Raw genomic sequence first — 15,591 nt, 5'->3', positions numbered from 1 at the left:
TTAGTGATGATATAACTGTTGACACATAGCCTCTATAATAACAGGCTGATATTGTACACAATCATTTATGTTTTAACAATGAAATATGAAGTACAATTCACCAAGTTGTACATTTAGAGATGCAGGCAGATATCCACAGCTGCTGTGAAGAACTCGGACCTTCCAACATGGCCGACAGAAACTACTTCTCGTTTTTTTGCTGCTAAAGCCAGTAGTGCTTAATAGTGGTAATACTGGTTATCCCAACATTAGATTGCTATGTTGGGATAACCAGCACCCAGTTTCTGGAGCCTATAACTGTTTAAGTGTCTTGTCTTTTTCCTTTTCCTTTCCCCCCCCAATTATAACCCCTCAACACTATTCCTTCCCACCAGTTTGTTTGCAGTTTAGCAAGTGGAGCATAGCTGTTCCTCGCTCCCTCTACCCTACACATGCTCAGCTCACATGTTGCATGGCAATTCACTTCATAATTTAATACAGGGATCACCCAGTCTACCACAATCTCTCTTGGTTTTTACTGTATTTTAGGGTCCAATGTGAACTGTGAGAAGCTCTATTGTTATGCTGTCTGCTGAGAAAATTGCACACATTTCAGGTGCAGTAAACACAGTTTAATGTATTCATGTAATCTCATACAGTTTCTGACTTGGCGGCTTAATAAGCGCTCTTATCTGCACCTCATTATAATATTTGCATGTATAATGTGTTTAATGAAAAGGCATGCTGCCCCCACTCAAAGTTTGTTTTTAAATTACACATAAACATATACTTTTTGTGGGCTTTATTAGTTATTCATCAGGCACAGACCTATGTTATAATTATAAGGTTCACTTCTGCAGTTTATGGCACAGTGAACAGGGACATTTAAAGACTTACCTCCTTTTCATCTGCGCTATCATTTCTGGGTCAGAAAAATCCATCCGCATCCCCAGAAAATGATCCTGAATATCAGAAGAGTAATCTTTTCCACTTTTGCTAGAGCTAAACATTCATATGCTGTCACAGATAAGGAGTGTGCCAAAAAAAAAAAAAAATCCTGCTGCCCCATTTTAATCGCGGACTGCAAAAGTTCGAGTGTTCACTAATTGTAAGTAGACTGTCCTAGTTTATAATGAGACATGTCTTTTCATACTTCAAAAAGTAGCAAATTAACAAATTAGGTGACTTTTAAATCTAAAAGGTTACGAAAAAACTTTAACACATGAGATCTTCTGTATTTATAACTTTATGGTGATGTGTGGTGCATCAGAAAGAAGGTATTTTGCTCCTTTATCCGTGGAGAATATTCATTAATACTGAGCTGCCCCAGAACATGCAAATGAATCACTGCACTATATTTAAATAGTTGAAATGTAACGCTGTTAACCATTTAAGATGGTGCTTTGGCACCTCACACTGCTTAAAGTAATGAGGAATCTGAATTTCAAACACATCTCTTAAAATACCTTGCATTGATAAGAATCTCAAATTAAATGACCTTCTGTTGAAGCCACTGACTTCAGATCGAACATCATGAGTTGCCCAGTGCCCCCTGACACAAAAGGCAGAATTTTAATTTCAAAGCTGCCTATTTGCTTGAAGCAGCACGGAGCCCTTCTGCATAAATCTTAGCCCATCTCTTGACTGTGGAACAAATGAGTGCCTTAAATTAAATTTGAGACAATTAGGCTGCCTGCTACATGTAATTGGTTTTCTGGATGGATCAAACGGTCACAACTCAGGCTCGGATGAGAGGAAATGTGGGCGGACTAAGAGCTTCAACAAGGGAGCTTGGGCGGAGGAGTCCCAGATGTTTCATCTACCAGTTTGGTAATAAGATATCACAGTGTTTCCATTGGGAACACATCTTCATCACAGACTTTCCTCTTCTTTTTTCCCCTCTGACTACATGACCAAAGCCATGAATAGGCATGGAGAGCGTGATTTACTTTACACCACTCGATGCCACAGCTGTTCCAATGTCAAAATTCAGATGTCAGGCTCAGAGCATTACCCTCTGTTATCATATTTCCATAGGTGGCTGGCAGTTCAATTTTGCAGCTCAGCAGAGCTTAATCCAAAGGAGCATTTTCAGGGAAAGTAAGGCTGCAGATTTAGCTCTGCCAAATGTGCTGTAAGATTCAGTGCTTCATATTTCAGAGTAATACTGTAAGACTGAGGAAATTACCTCAAACCAAGCGTGAGTACAGTTTTTAGGAGTTACAGTAACCAACTGCTGGGAGAGGGTTATGTGAGTCTTTGTTATTATTTTAGTACATCCTAAAAATGTTTTGATTATATACTTTATACTACAACGTCTATGCTGTAATAATTCCTAATGTCAGACGGTGACCTCCTGCTTCTATCTTGTTAAATGGTTGATGGACTATAATAACAATCATGGACAGCAATGAAAATCAGTAAAGAGTTGCTCTCGTGACTCGCTCCATTCATGACAAAGGCTGACCTAAATTACTTGATGTCTATAATAATCATTAAAGCTACTGCTGTTTGTAGAATTTGGAAAAGCTTGGCACAATAAAGTAACAAGGTATTACTACAATTATCCTCTTTTTCTTGTGCATTAGTGAATCATTCTGCTTCCTCTCTTCATGACGCGATGGAGGCGCTGGATTCATATAAAGCCAACAGGTTGTGACATGTAATTAAAATTGAAAAACTGTATAAAAATAAAAATATATAAATGATATGTAAAAGATATATCTAAACTTTGAATGGCTGCTATCTTGTTTAACTGATTTGTAGTTGGTGAAGATTTGAGGTGTGTTTGTGAACGTGCTTCATCATCATTTTGTCCACTCAAATCAAGACAAAGTGGTGCACCAGTTTTTATTCATCCATCATTTTCTGGCTGATTTAGTGTTAGGATTGTTTTATCATAGAGGAATGGTGTCAAACTTTTTACCTGTAGTTATGGTGAAAGCTACATTAGCACATGCATTACTTCATTATGATGGGAACAGCAGACTATATTTCTAGTAGACAGTTGCACTGAATGCAGTTTAGCCTGGATGTCTACTGCACATGAAGCTTAGTGAAAGTTCAGATAGGAAGACTCTCTTTCATATCAGGCATAGTGGTGCTAACTCCTTCCAGTTTTACCCTCTCTCACACATGCTCATTTATTTCCTTGTTGTAGTTCAAGGGGCGTAGTTTGAGTATAAGTTGTCACCTGCCACTCACGTTACCCAATAGTACAATGCCACACTTCATTGTTAGTTCATCATCTAGTTGCAGTCTTTTTGAATATGTCTCTCTCTCTCTCTGCTCGAGTCTGACATTCTCCACCCAGTCCGCAGGATAAACAGTCCCATCTTTTCATCAACCATCGTTCTCATCCGACTCATCAGCATCACCACCACCAGGGTCTGGACTCCATGGGGGGATCGATCTATCTTGTGGCTTTTCTGAGATGATGTCCTCATGGTGTTCAAGCACTAAAGGCTATGTCTCATTGTACTTATAATAAATATAATTCTTTCTCATTCACTTGTCTCTCCTGATTGAAATGGCTGCAATGTGATCCAGTTGCTCCATGGATCTGTCATATTTCAGTTGGGGTGTCTACTGGAAGCATTTCAGAGGTGGAGCATCTGATAGGTTGGATAACTTATAATCTTACCTGGATAGAAAGCAACAAAAATGCAATGATGAGAGTAAGGCTTCAACAATATTACACGTACCAGCTGATCACCACAAGCAAACAACTAATATACTGAGCCTTATTAGTTGGATCTTCACCGCACCTGCTTTCATAGCGAGAAGGCTGGTGACTGAAATGTACGATGGTGTCCTTTTTTTTTTTTGCGTACACAAGAAGCAGCACATCAGAACAGTATGGGAATGACAGCTTCCCTGAAGGAAACATTATTGAAGCACAGCAGTATTTATAGACAGAGCAAAACATCCTGTTTACTCCACACAAATCCTCATGGAGGAAAATGCAGTATTCATAGTCTACATCTTCTATTTATTTTTTGTTATATATTCTAGGTTTCATGCATAATGCAGGCTTCTACACAGGATTAGACAATTTAGAGGTTGTGTGGCAAAGACTTAGCATCAACGTATGCCCGCTACTGTAGCACTTCAGACTCAGAGGAGAAAAGCTCACTAATTGAGGTCAGGAGTGCTCTTTAACGGAACTTTTTAAAATCCTTTTTCAGCCCATTTGTTCGCTCCTTTTTAAAACGGTGAAATGGAGAAGCGTCCCCTCGGAGTCCTGTGCTGAAATTAAATGCCCTATAATACGTCAGACCCCTTGTCACCGAGGCGGATGGAAAGCAGAGGCTGATACAGGTGGAGGAAGGTCTCTGGGCTGCTTTAGTCATTAACAGGAACCATTATAGCGTCATCTGAGTGGCGGCGGCTGCTCCCATCTTGTGTCGATGTACTTGTCAATCAGAGTCTCCCCAAGATGCTCTGATACATATCGAGCTCCCCTGGAGTCCGAGCTGAACGGTGGAGATTTTCCTGCATGAAGACAGTCAAATTGTGGTCTGATGGATTTTTAAATGAATCACGTTTTTCCCCCTTCAAAAGAATCTGTGTACATATCTGTGCAGAGCATATGGAGTGTCCATTGGTTGCAGTTTGATGAGAAAATAAGCAAAGATTTCTCAGGGCGGCCGGCTGTCTCTGTGTGTTAGTCTTGCAATATGGAAATTCAACTCTACTGGTCATGCACTGTTGGTCACACACCATACATTTCCACATCTACAGCTGAGACCCTATTATGTTTCACACTTCTCAGACACACACAGCTAAGATACTGAATGTAACACGTAAGTGGGCACGCTATATGTGCGATAGTTTTGGGTTGTTGTTCTTTTTTTTGAGACACCAGAATGAAAGTTAAGATCTGTATAACACCATAGTTATACATGTAACATGTCAAACAAGCTCATTGAAGTCAGACATGAATGGATGAAACCAATATTGCCTTTCTCTTCAGTGTTCTAGTAAAGAGCCAAATAAAACACATTTTATGTATCTACATGTAACTACACATACACGCAATTCATTCATGTATGTCATCAGTGTTCGTGGAAGTTCAACATGTGTCATTTTTATGCTTTAGTGCCAATATTTGGTGCCAATGATGGATGTACAGGTAGTTTGCCTTAGAGCTCGACTTACACATTGGTAGGCTGATGTAACAACCACAGTACAGAAAGAGTAGTAATCCCAGTTGCTCATGTTCTTATGCATTTCTTCAAGGTGGAGGTCGCCCTAAATCTGAAATTGTATGAGTTCGTTTCATTGTGACGATGCTCTGAAAAGCATTTAATATAATCCAGAGTTTTACAGAATTTTCCAGTACCAGTGAAATGGAAAATGGGTTTATTATGATTAGTTTAGACTGGATATACAGATGTAAGTTAATAATGTAGATAGCAGACAGTTAGACCATTCTTTATAACATTTGTGTCTTCGATTTGTGTTTTATCCAGGTTCCAATCTAATGTTAATATGTTACAGAGAAGCTCCATACAGGAATAAATCCTTCCCTTGCTGCACATTTAGTAGATGTGTACTATAAAACAATGTCTGATGTAATTTTCTCATGGTGGAAACAAAACAAAAAAGCAACTAAAAAACAATCAGCCTCCCAATTCTAGTTCCAGTCCGCACACTGACTGGTTTATGGGGCTAGTGCCCAGTGGAGAGCAGTTAATTGACATTGACTGTTGAAAGTCTACAGGACACCAATAGAGTCATGGCTCCCCTGCAGCAGAGTGCTGCTCAGAGAGCACAAAGGCCGCTCCATCTGAAAAGGCTACCTCCGAGCATGAATACTAATGGAATTGATTTATACTTCCATTTCCTGCAGGGAGACTTGTGGACTTTTATTGCAAAGGAGAAGCCAAGACCCTTGTGTGTGCTCAACAGCCTGAAGTGGTGGAAAAGCAGCTGCACAGTGAAACCCATGGTGGCTGTGCAGTTCTGTCACAAAGTGAGCAACTGGGTCTGGAGTCATTATCAAGCTCTACTGGAGAAATGGCTGTGTGAACATAATAGCACACAAGACGGCTGGAAGAAAAGATATCTCTTCATATGATGAAGGTATAAGTGGAGGTATAAGTGTTTGATAATTGTATCAACATTTCAGTCTGTGTTGTCTCTTCCAGAAGCCATTAGACTTTAAAAAACAGCATTAGCACAATAAATGGTTAGTTTTCCTTGAGTATAGATTGATAAATGCACTTTTGACACTTTTGACATGATATGTACTTTTGTGGTGTTGAATGTTGTTGGCCAGCTACAAACCAGCCACACACAAATCCTTGTGTATTTCGACTATTTCTAACATCGTTATATTTTTATTTTTAGGTGTTTGTGTGCATGAATGAGATGTATATGTGATACTTTATGAATTTGACTTCCTCAAATAGCCCCTTGAGGGATAGAAAAAAGCATATTGAACTGAATTGAAATGTGTGTAGTTTGTTTCCTATTACAGAGTCAGTTACTGGATGTTTTAGCTTGTGAACAAGCTGTAAACTAACTTAGTGGCCATCAAGAAAGAAATGGTTAGCGAAACAGTCTAAAAAGCTAATTTCATATCCTATCTCTGATGTGAGGATCACCAGTTCCAAAAAGAAGCACACCTGTTTTCATATATGTATTTAAAACCAGGATCAGCTGCTCATATGTTGACCCGTTGAAAACCAGCCCAGTCTCTGTATCAATTACATGTTGGACCATTCTGCAGAAAAATCAGTAACATAGCTTGCAGAAGAGTAATATTTTAAAGGGATAGTACACACATTTTATGCATGAAGTTCAGTTAAGTCATCGCGGTTTGTAGCCTGTGAAAATAGTTGTGTAATGTCTCTGGTTGAAGTTTAACAAAATCTGAGAAACAGATCATCTTTAATATGTCATAGTGATGTTATTGAGGGTTATGTCATTTTCAAATGTTCAACAGAAAGCCTGTGTGAAGAACTGCAGGTGTGGTGTTAGAAAGATGTCTGTATTTATCCAGCAGGTTAGGTCTAACAAAAGATGCTATCATTGCATTATGGGGAGTGTAAGGTCTAGGGTTTTTGGAGCTTGACTCTAATTGCTGCATCAATTTTGAGTATTCTTGTTTTTAAATCTGTACCTCGCAAGTCAGCTGGATAAATAGCTGGAGCACTTTTTCAAGTGGCATGGCAGAATGTAAGAGTGGGAAGTAAACGGTGTTGGATGAAGCTGTAACTCTTCAAGCTTGGAGACCAGGATGTCCTGTATCAGACCAACCATTGACATCAGCTTTTTGGCAATGAACTTATCCTACAGGTAGCCAAACTAATTAGGGGGTAGTTATATCACAGTACTTGCATTGCATTGGGATAATAAGATGCACAAAAACATTGTTCTTGGCAAACCATAATGCATGTAAGTCTTTCATCTATGAATTGTGTGTGAGGAAAACAGGATTGAGCTTTATTTAAAGTTACAGCTTTATTTGATGTTGTGGACCACCTTGTATAGTTGCCAAGAAATAGCTTGAAAGTTAGAGTGAGTGATTTTATTGTTCTTTTCATTTGGGAAAAGGTAGGAGATAGAAGGTATTTAATAATTAAATGTAACACCATGGTTAATACATCTAGTGGTGCCATGATACTAAGAAGAACCTGTCTCTGGGATCGGGGTATCTCTGTTCAGAAACTGGCAGAGCATAAATCACTCAACAACATCTGTTCTGTGAAATATTTGGTTCCCCTCAGTGCTCTGCAAACCGCATGCACTTTTTGAGGAAGCGCCAAAAGATACCACCTACACGTCTAACATATCAGGCAGAAAGGGAGGTTAAAGTACTCATTTATCTACCATCTCATCCATGAAATAATCTTTATTCCTACATAAAAGACGACTTGTGTCTTTTTATAAAAACACAGCTGCACTGCAAATGAGATTGGCATGGCAGCTAACCTTTAAAAGTGAAATGTACTTACGTTTAAATGGAGGGTAAATAATGCTGCAATGGGGTGCCAGCAACCTTTTGACAAACCTCTTTAAGCATACGAACCAAAACTCTGACAAGCAATATACCGGAAAATGTCAAAGCATCACACTCAGTTAATTTTGTTTCAATGCCAGCCTCCTTTTTGCGCTGGAATTAAACCAAACTCATTGCTCCATTATCTTTTCAGAGGATTCATTTGATTTAAAAGGTTTTCCGATACCCATATCACAGACCCACTTATGACAAACAGACTGCTATGAGAGAGATTCCTTTGATGTCCCTGCGGTGTGCTTAGTTAAGTTAGGTCTCTGTTTTTGAAAAACCTCTCCAATCACGATTTGAACGACACATTGCATTCTGTTTACAGCCCTTTTCGCTTTTATTGAATAGATGTTGAAATTCCTTCGGAGAGGAAAAAGTAAAAAGTAATAAAATAAAAATAAAATTAAAAAAATGCACAACAGCCATGTTGAGATGAAAAACAAGATTGACTGACAGAAACAGTAACATGTGATATACATTTAAGGTCTTTGCACATACTTCCTTAACGAATGCCATGCAATGGGGATATGATCCATGACTGCAGGTCACGTCTCAGTCTCACAAGTCAGGGATGATCTTGCCTCCCAAACCAGATAAACACTGTACTTCTCTACCACTGCTTCCATAAATATATCTATTCACGAGATCTTATTTTATCTTAATTTACACAGAGGGAGCAGTAGCCAAAGGCTGCTGCAGAAATACTTGAATGCAGAAACACAAGACGATGAAAAATTATATGAAATCACTTTATTCTCAGAGTGTGCGGTGATTCCATTTTTGCAGGAAAGTTACAGACTGAAATATCTGTCTAAAATGGCATGCAGTGAGGCTAACAGGTGGAGCTTTGAAACACATAGAGGACACAAAACGATTATATCAACAACCTGGCCTACATCGCACACCATAAGCATGCATACATTTTTGTCAGCAAATAGGGAGAGAGAGAGATTTGGGGAGAGGGAGAGAAAAGGAGGGAGAAGGGTGAGAAGATTTCGTACAAAAGAATGCAACAAATCAACATGTTTTTTTTGTTTTTTTGTTTTATCTTCTTCAAAAATTACCAACCACCAGAGGACAGAAACAGGACCGGCCACAGACGAGAAAGTAAAAATACTGCACCATTGTAAGCATCTTCTCAACACATACAGAACAGAGAAAGACAGATGCAAGAAGACAGAAACATTAGACAGTTACATTCAAGTCACATCACAGGAGTATTATTTTTAAGTGGCATATTTTATGACAGTTTTCTTTTTAATCATATTAATGGTTGTATGAGCGGCACAAATGACTTGACTTCCAAAAATGAACACTGAAGTACACGCGGCGTCTACTGGACGACAAAATATTGATTACGCATGACTTTGGGCAGTTTGTTTGGGCAGTGATCTGTAAGCCATTTGCAGCGCAATCAATCAGCATTTACAAGATGATGATAAATGGTTTTATGATGGTGTTGGATGAGATGTTTAATGGTGATCTGATATCAGAGCGCACCAGTTTGGGAAAAGACTCACTGGCGGTCTGAAGAAGTCCACACACTGAAGTGTTTGTCGCTTGGAAAATCCTATTCAGTGTTGACTGGGCAGTAATTGTAGCTGTCTAGATTATCCTTGGGCCAAACAAGAGATATGTCATTCATAAATAAAAATGTCTGTGAGATTGCAAGGCCCCTAGCCATGTAATCGTTCAGTTTGTTTTTAGCAGAGAAGGCTAATTATGCTAATTGAAGGCTAGTTATGGTAAAAGAAAAATCTAAACTTCAACTAAAACTTAAAGCTAGAATACCTGAGAATTTCAAATAAACGAAATATGCTGTAAAATAAATAAAGAATGACCCTAACCCCTAACCCTACCAGCACTATTCTTTGGTTCGATTGGATAACTGCTCTTGTTATAATGGTTGTGAGTGTTTGTTGATGCATGGTGTCCTAACGGCGAATAACTATCGGTCGCTAAACTATCTGCTAACACTCTGAACAGAGGCCGGCGAAGGCAGTTTACAAGTACAGTAAAATCACAAGGAAGTTCAATAAATGTGCTCTACAGGCGACTTCACCACACTGTGCCCTTTTTGAATGATTTTTTAAATATATCGTATTATTCACCATTATCACTAAGCGCTGATAGAAAGCTAGATTTCCCTCGTCTATGCCACAGGAATGCACGATTTCAGAATTAGTGTTTATCTCGTGTTTAGCTAGCTCAATAAAAACGGTGACAATGTGGCAAAAAGCTGTTTCAGAAAACCTTAATTTTGCGCCTACAGCTACTGTGTGCATGTGGATCACAAAAAACATTTTCTATCAAAATTTACCACACGATTCATCACTTTAAAACTGGTCACTTGCTAATTGCACATTTATGCTTTCCCCTTAGACTTCACGTGGGATTTTTTTTCTTTTTCTGTACATGGCAGATAAAATAACTCGCAGTCATGCCATGAATCATCGTGTATAGTAGATTCATTCTAGCATATAGTTTTCTGGGTTATAACAACATCAGCATTAAGTTATACATTTGTGACATAATCTGTAGGCTAACGAAGGCATTGACTGAGGCCTACATATCGAAGTTTGTGTGTTACCAGCACAAGTCTGGTGGAATGTCTGAAATATCTGGAATGTATTAACAAGACACTGTGGAATGAAGGAGAAATAAAAAACAAGGCATATGGAGAAGAATTGGAGTTTTATCCTCGTCTGACCGCCTCTATAATTGTGCCATTTTAGTAATTTGCCTGCAGGACAGGCTGAACTCTGCAGAGCAGGTAAACATTTGCTTTTGCACAGTCATGGAGCTGTCATGCAGAGCTGTCAGGGCTTTAAAAAAAAAATCCCTCATTATTTCAGCACATTTCTCTGCATGTGTTGCTTGTCTTTGAACACCTGCTGACTGATTTACATTTCGGTTTGTGATTCTGAACACAAATCCTGGTTGTATTCATCATTCTGTAACGTGTGACTGGACTTTTTTTTTTTAATGACACAAAACAAATCGTCCCACCTTCCCCCCTTTTTCTCTTGTTTAATCAAATATGTCTGACCTACAAAGGCTTCACTGTCACTATGCAGACACATTTGCGTCTTTAACATCGACTAACACATTAAGGAGTAAGTTTAAACACGCAACAATGAAGATTGTCTGTTATTGCTGATTTGGGACTTCACATCGGTTAAACCAACGGATACAGGACAACTTCATTTCAAACAATATATTGCACTATTGTCACTGTCTGTTCACATAGAGTGTGTTCACAACATCATTGTGTTTGTGAAACTTCTTTTTCTTTTATACAAATAAAATGGTGGAAATGTTAACAAAAATCAAAATAAAGTAGCATGGCCTTAACTTTACATGTCCTATTGCAAAAGCAGAGTGGGTGACATCTGCCACAGGACATTAACAACTCAATGTTTAAACCACAAACATGTATAGCAAGTGAATTTATAATAAGAATTTATGTTGAGACAAACTTAATGTATGGAGAACATTTACGGTTTTCCCCATGGAAGAACATTTTAGACACAAAGTCAATCGTCGCCTGCTGTACATGGTGGACAAGATGTCGATTAAATAAAAATGGAAAACCAGTTATTGCCTCAAATATCGATGTATTTTGCTTCATCATAACAAATGAAATGGTATCCATATGTGTACTTCACTTCACAAAAGTTTACTGCATGCATAAAAGAACACAAATTAATCAAAAAAAATAATGTCTCATTTCAAATTAATTCCTTCACTTTCTGGTTTTACAAGTGCTGTTTTGACTTCACCAGTGCTCATTTTACATATTGACAGTAAACCAATGAGAACATGAGGGACAGTTTATGGGGTGAATCCTCACAACGGAGAACCGATAAAAACTTAAGTATTTATATACACTGTATGTATCAAATATTAGCAAGAACACAAAAGGAAAAATTCAATCAAATTTTGATATGATTTGGATAATTTCTTAAAAGTTAAAAATATGGCTTTTACTCTTAGTCATCTTGTTATATGTCATATTTCACTCATATATAGTTCTCTTTTTGTATAACCCGAGGCTATTTACAAACAAAAAAAGGGTGGATGATGGGTGATATCTGGTCTTATTGTGCTGGACATTTTAAAAACATGGCATGAAATTTACCTTGAAGTAAAAGATACTGGATCAGTGCAGGTGTTACGTACTTTTTTTATAACCAAAGATTCTCAAGAAACATACGAGATTCAGCAAAAAAAAGTAAGTACCACCATCAGAGATCAGTTATGTTTTTAAATCAAGGATAAAATCATGGCACGTTATATCCAGGACACTTAGAAGTTGAGTTTGCGGGGTGGGAGGGTGAAGAGGTGAAGAAAAAAGGTGAGACTGCAGGTTTGGGGCGGAGGGGGGGCAGGGTGATACGGTTTTTAGTCTTGGTTAGATGAGCGTTGTAAGAAGTTAACCAAATTTCACCCAGAACACTGTTACTTTTTATTGAACATATCCATGAGCGGAGCCGGGATGAATTTCATGACCGTATCCACGATGCTCTCCTCTTCTTCCTCGTCGCCGCAGCCGGTGGGAACGGCCTTTTTCGGACGGGTGAGGCTGCCCTCGGAGGCCTGCTCCATAGCAGCCGCTGCCTCGGCTTCTTTCTCCTCCTTCTTCTTGATGCCGTACTACACAGGAAAGAAAAGATAAACACATTTAGCCCCATTTGGAATTTGGAAAAATCCTTCTTTTGACATCGTTAGTTTTATAAATTGGCCTTTTTTTGTACATTTTTGAGTGGTAGCTTAAAGGTTATGAATATAAGTTTTTAGATGATCAGACAGCATTTTAGACTCCCTGAAGAACTTTTTCCACAGTCGCTTCCTACCTTTATTCACCCAGAGGATATATGTGCCCCAATGTGACACTTTCATGTTACATTTGTACTCAAGCCACAATCTGATGCACCTATGGGCCCCTAATTTTTCCTTTCTGTAAACGGTATGCAATTCAAATTCACTGAGGTCCAATTTGTGAATATTTCCTCAATTGAAGGTCTGGAACATCATAATATCTGTGTTATTTTTCAGTAGCTTGAAGTAGCCTTGTAGTTACATCAGCATCTGTGTCTAGTGGCTAGATTATAGACTGTGAAATAAATACGGTAGATGAGTAGATGCTGATTTGAGTGGGTATGTTTGTTCACAAGTGTCGTGCTTTGTCTCAAAGTGGTACTTAACATTGCTGCTTTTAATAATGGCCACTGTCTCAGAACATATGAGACATAAAGGTCTTGAACTGGCCTTTGGAAGGATGAACATGAAGCTTTCTGTCCATTCTGGATTAAAAGCTCTATTTTCATCGTCCACTTTCCTTTTTCTTCGAGCATGTGAACTAGCTCCCTCTTATCTGCTACCTCTCTGTCTCTCCAATTTTCTCCATGTTCTCCGAGTCTCTCCGCATGTCCAAATGCATGGATTTGATTATCTGAGTGTTAGGCAAGAAGATTGGCTCCGCACAGTGGTCTGTGAATTTTCGAGGGCCACTCCACTTTTACCGTAATAGCTGGAGAAGCTGCGCCCGTTAGAATAGAAATGGACCACGATTCACCTATTAGTGACCTCTGCTTTATGTGGTTATCTTAATTTCCACCAATGTAAGGCAAAATATAACCCTAAACCGAACCCTATCCTTTCAAATCTGTAGCCCCCGTCCCCTTAGAGGGTCTGTTGACATCACTGAAGTGAGACAACAAATGACACCCTAACTTAAATGTTACATATATGAGCTGAATCTCTCCCCTTAATTCAAAAGGAAACAGGAAGCCGCGTCCCCACTCACAGCCCGACTGAAGGAATTTGTGCGACTGACTTCAAAATGTGGCAATTTTTACTCTAAAGATAGAGATGAGCGAGGCGTGACATAATCATTTCATGCATTTGAGGTAAATTGGTTGAAAATGATTAGTACTCTGGCAAAGTAATTCAGATTTCTTCATTTGCATGAATTAGCTTCAGGCTGCTCCCTCATGAAGTCAGTGTAGCTTTTTGGATCCTGAACAGCATTGTGCATGTGTGTTTTTTTTAATGAGTGCACATGGGTGTTTGCATATGTGAAACTCATTGCTCTGGCATGCGGAAATGAAGCTTTAACAGCTGCCGGCCTTAATTTGACCTCCCAGGATATTTTATATTCAAATTATAAACAGAGGCACTCGGCAGGTGTGCTGGACAGCCCTGTGGCTGAACACAACTATTACAGTAAATCATGAGTATGTTTAGAGGAGGGAAAAAAGGTTAATTTGAAGCAATTTGGTGAACAAAACCAGCTTTTTTAAAGAGTTTAAGAAGGGCTTTAACTCAAACAATGCTGTCCAATTTAGTCTTATAATTCAGAAATATGAATGATTACTTGCTTCCTTCCTTCATTGACGAAATATCACTTAATTGTAACTTTATCAAAACAGATAAAACGCATCTTTTTCCTGTTAGGACGTAACCAGTGTTTCATAGTTTGGTCATGTGACGACAACTGACCGATCTCCATGACAACTGCAAAGTCTGATGGAGTTAAAAGCTCAGGGAAATAACAAGTGGTTCTTATGTTAAGATTTTTTTAATTTTTTTTGTCATAATACTAGATCCAAGGTCAAAATTACCTTACATGCTCAACTTTAATAAATAATATTAATATACTACTGTTGCTGAGTTTCATGTTATCTCGTCTTCTGTATTGTATATCCTTTATCCTTTACTCTTGGGCTGATCATCAAATGGATAAACTTGAAAAGGTGAGCTGTCAAGTTTGAGCTGCAATGGTTTTGCACTTTAAATGTCATTCCTTTTCAATTTAAATACTTAGATTTTTATAGCAATATCAATTGTTTTTCACCCTATATGTAATAATTCAATTGAAACTCCTTAGAGAGAATCTTACACTGTACTGTAACTTTGTATTCTCCAGTTTTTATCTGTCTTACTCTATTTTGGCTTTATTTAATTTCTTATTTAACACTTTTAATCTTATTTAAATGACACTTGTTGCTTTTATATTCTTTCCTGATGCATTTTATGTTTTATGTAAAGCACTTTGAAATGCCTTGTTGTTGAAAGGTGCTATACAAATAAATGTGACTTGCCTTATATCAAAATCATAGAAGATCCATTTATAAAAGGGTTCTTCATTAAGTCAGTTGGATCCACAAAGACTGTGAATCTTGAAAATTGTTCTTATGTTGTTGTTTTTTAGGGGAACTGTTTATGGTTAACACAATTATTTTTCAATTAAAATACTTGTATAGATTTTTATAGTAATATCAATTGTTTTTCACCCTAAATGTAATAATTACATTGAAAATCCATTAAAGATCCATTTATATTTCAGAATCATAGAAAAACCATTTAAGTCCACAAAGAACTTTCTTTAAAATGTTTCCCATGTTTAGTTTTTAAGACCTTTATTTTATAGTGCGTTGTTGTTTTTAGTTAAAAGAAACTATAATAAAAGAAAAGCTTGATATTTTGGAGATACAAGGTTTTTGCACAGCAAGAACAACTTGAAAGAAACAAGCCTGGACAGGCAAACACAATTTCCCACTAATGCTCCGTGTCAGTCTGAACGCTGCATC

The 15,591-nt window shown here is 38.1% G+C and overlaps 2 protein-coding genes across 5 annotated transcripts in view; both read right to left on the bottom strand.

Annotated features, from left to right (window-relative positions):
• slc49a3 (solute carrier family 49 member 3) overlaps positions 1-15,591 on the bottom strand; it is a 249,080-nt gene that overhangs the window by 215,286 nt on the left and 18,203 nt on the right. The window lies entirely within an intron of this gene.
• Positions 8,741-15,591, bottom strand: part of LOC133986002 (complexin-1-like) — a 62,849-nt gene continuing 55,998 nt past the window's right edge. For all 4 annotated transcript variants that reach the window (XM_062425763.1, XM_062425766.1, XM_062425764.1 and 1 more), the window contains exon 4: positions 8,741-12,652. In XM_062425763.1, the coding sequence (XP_062281747.1) occupies positions 12,458-12,652 (195 nt within the window). In that variant the 3' untranslated portion in view covers positions 8,741-12,457. The remainder of the gene's footprint in view (positions 12,653-15,591) is intronic.

The sequence above is a fragment of the Scomber scombrus genome, chromosome 9, assembly GCF_963691925.1.
Source record: "Scomber scombrus chromosome 9, fScoSco1.1, whole genome shotgun sequence".
NCBI lineage: Eukaryota > Metazoa > Chordata > Actinopteri > Scombriformes > Scombridae > Scomber > Scomber scombrus.
The sequence above is the reverse complement of the archived record's forward strand: the minus strand, read 5'-3'. Positions and strand labels throughout refer to the sequence as shown.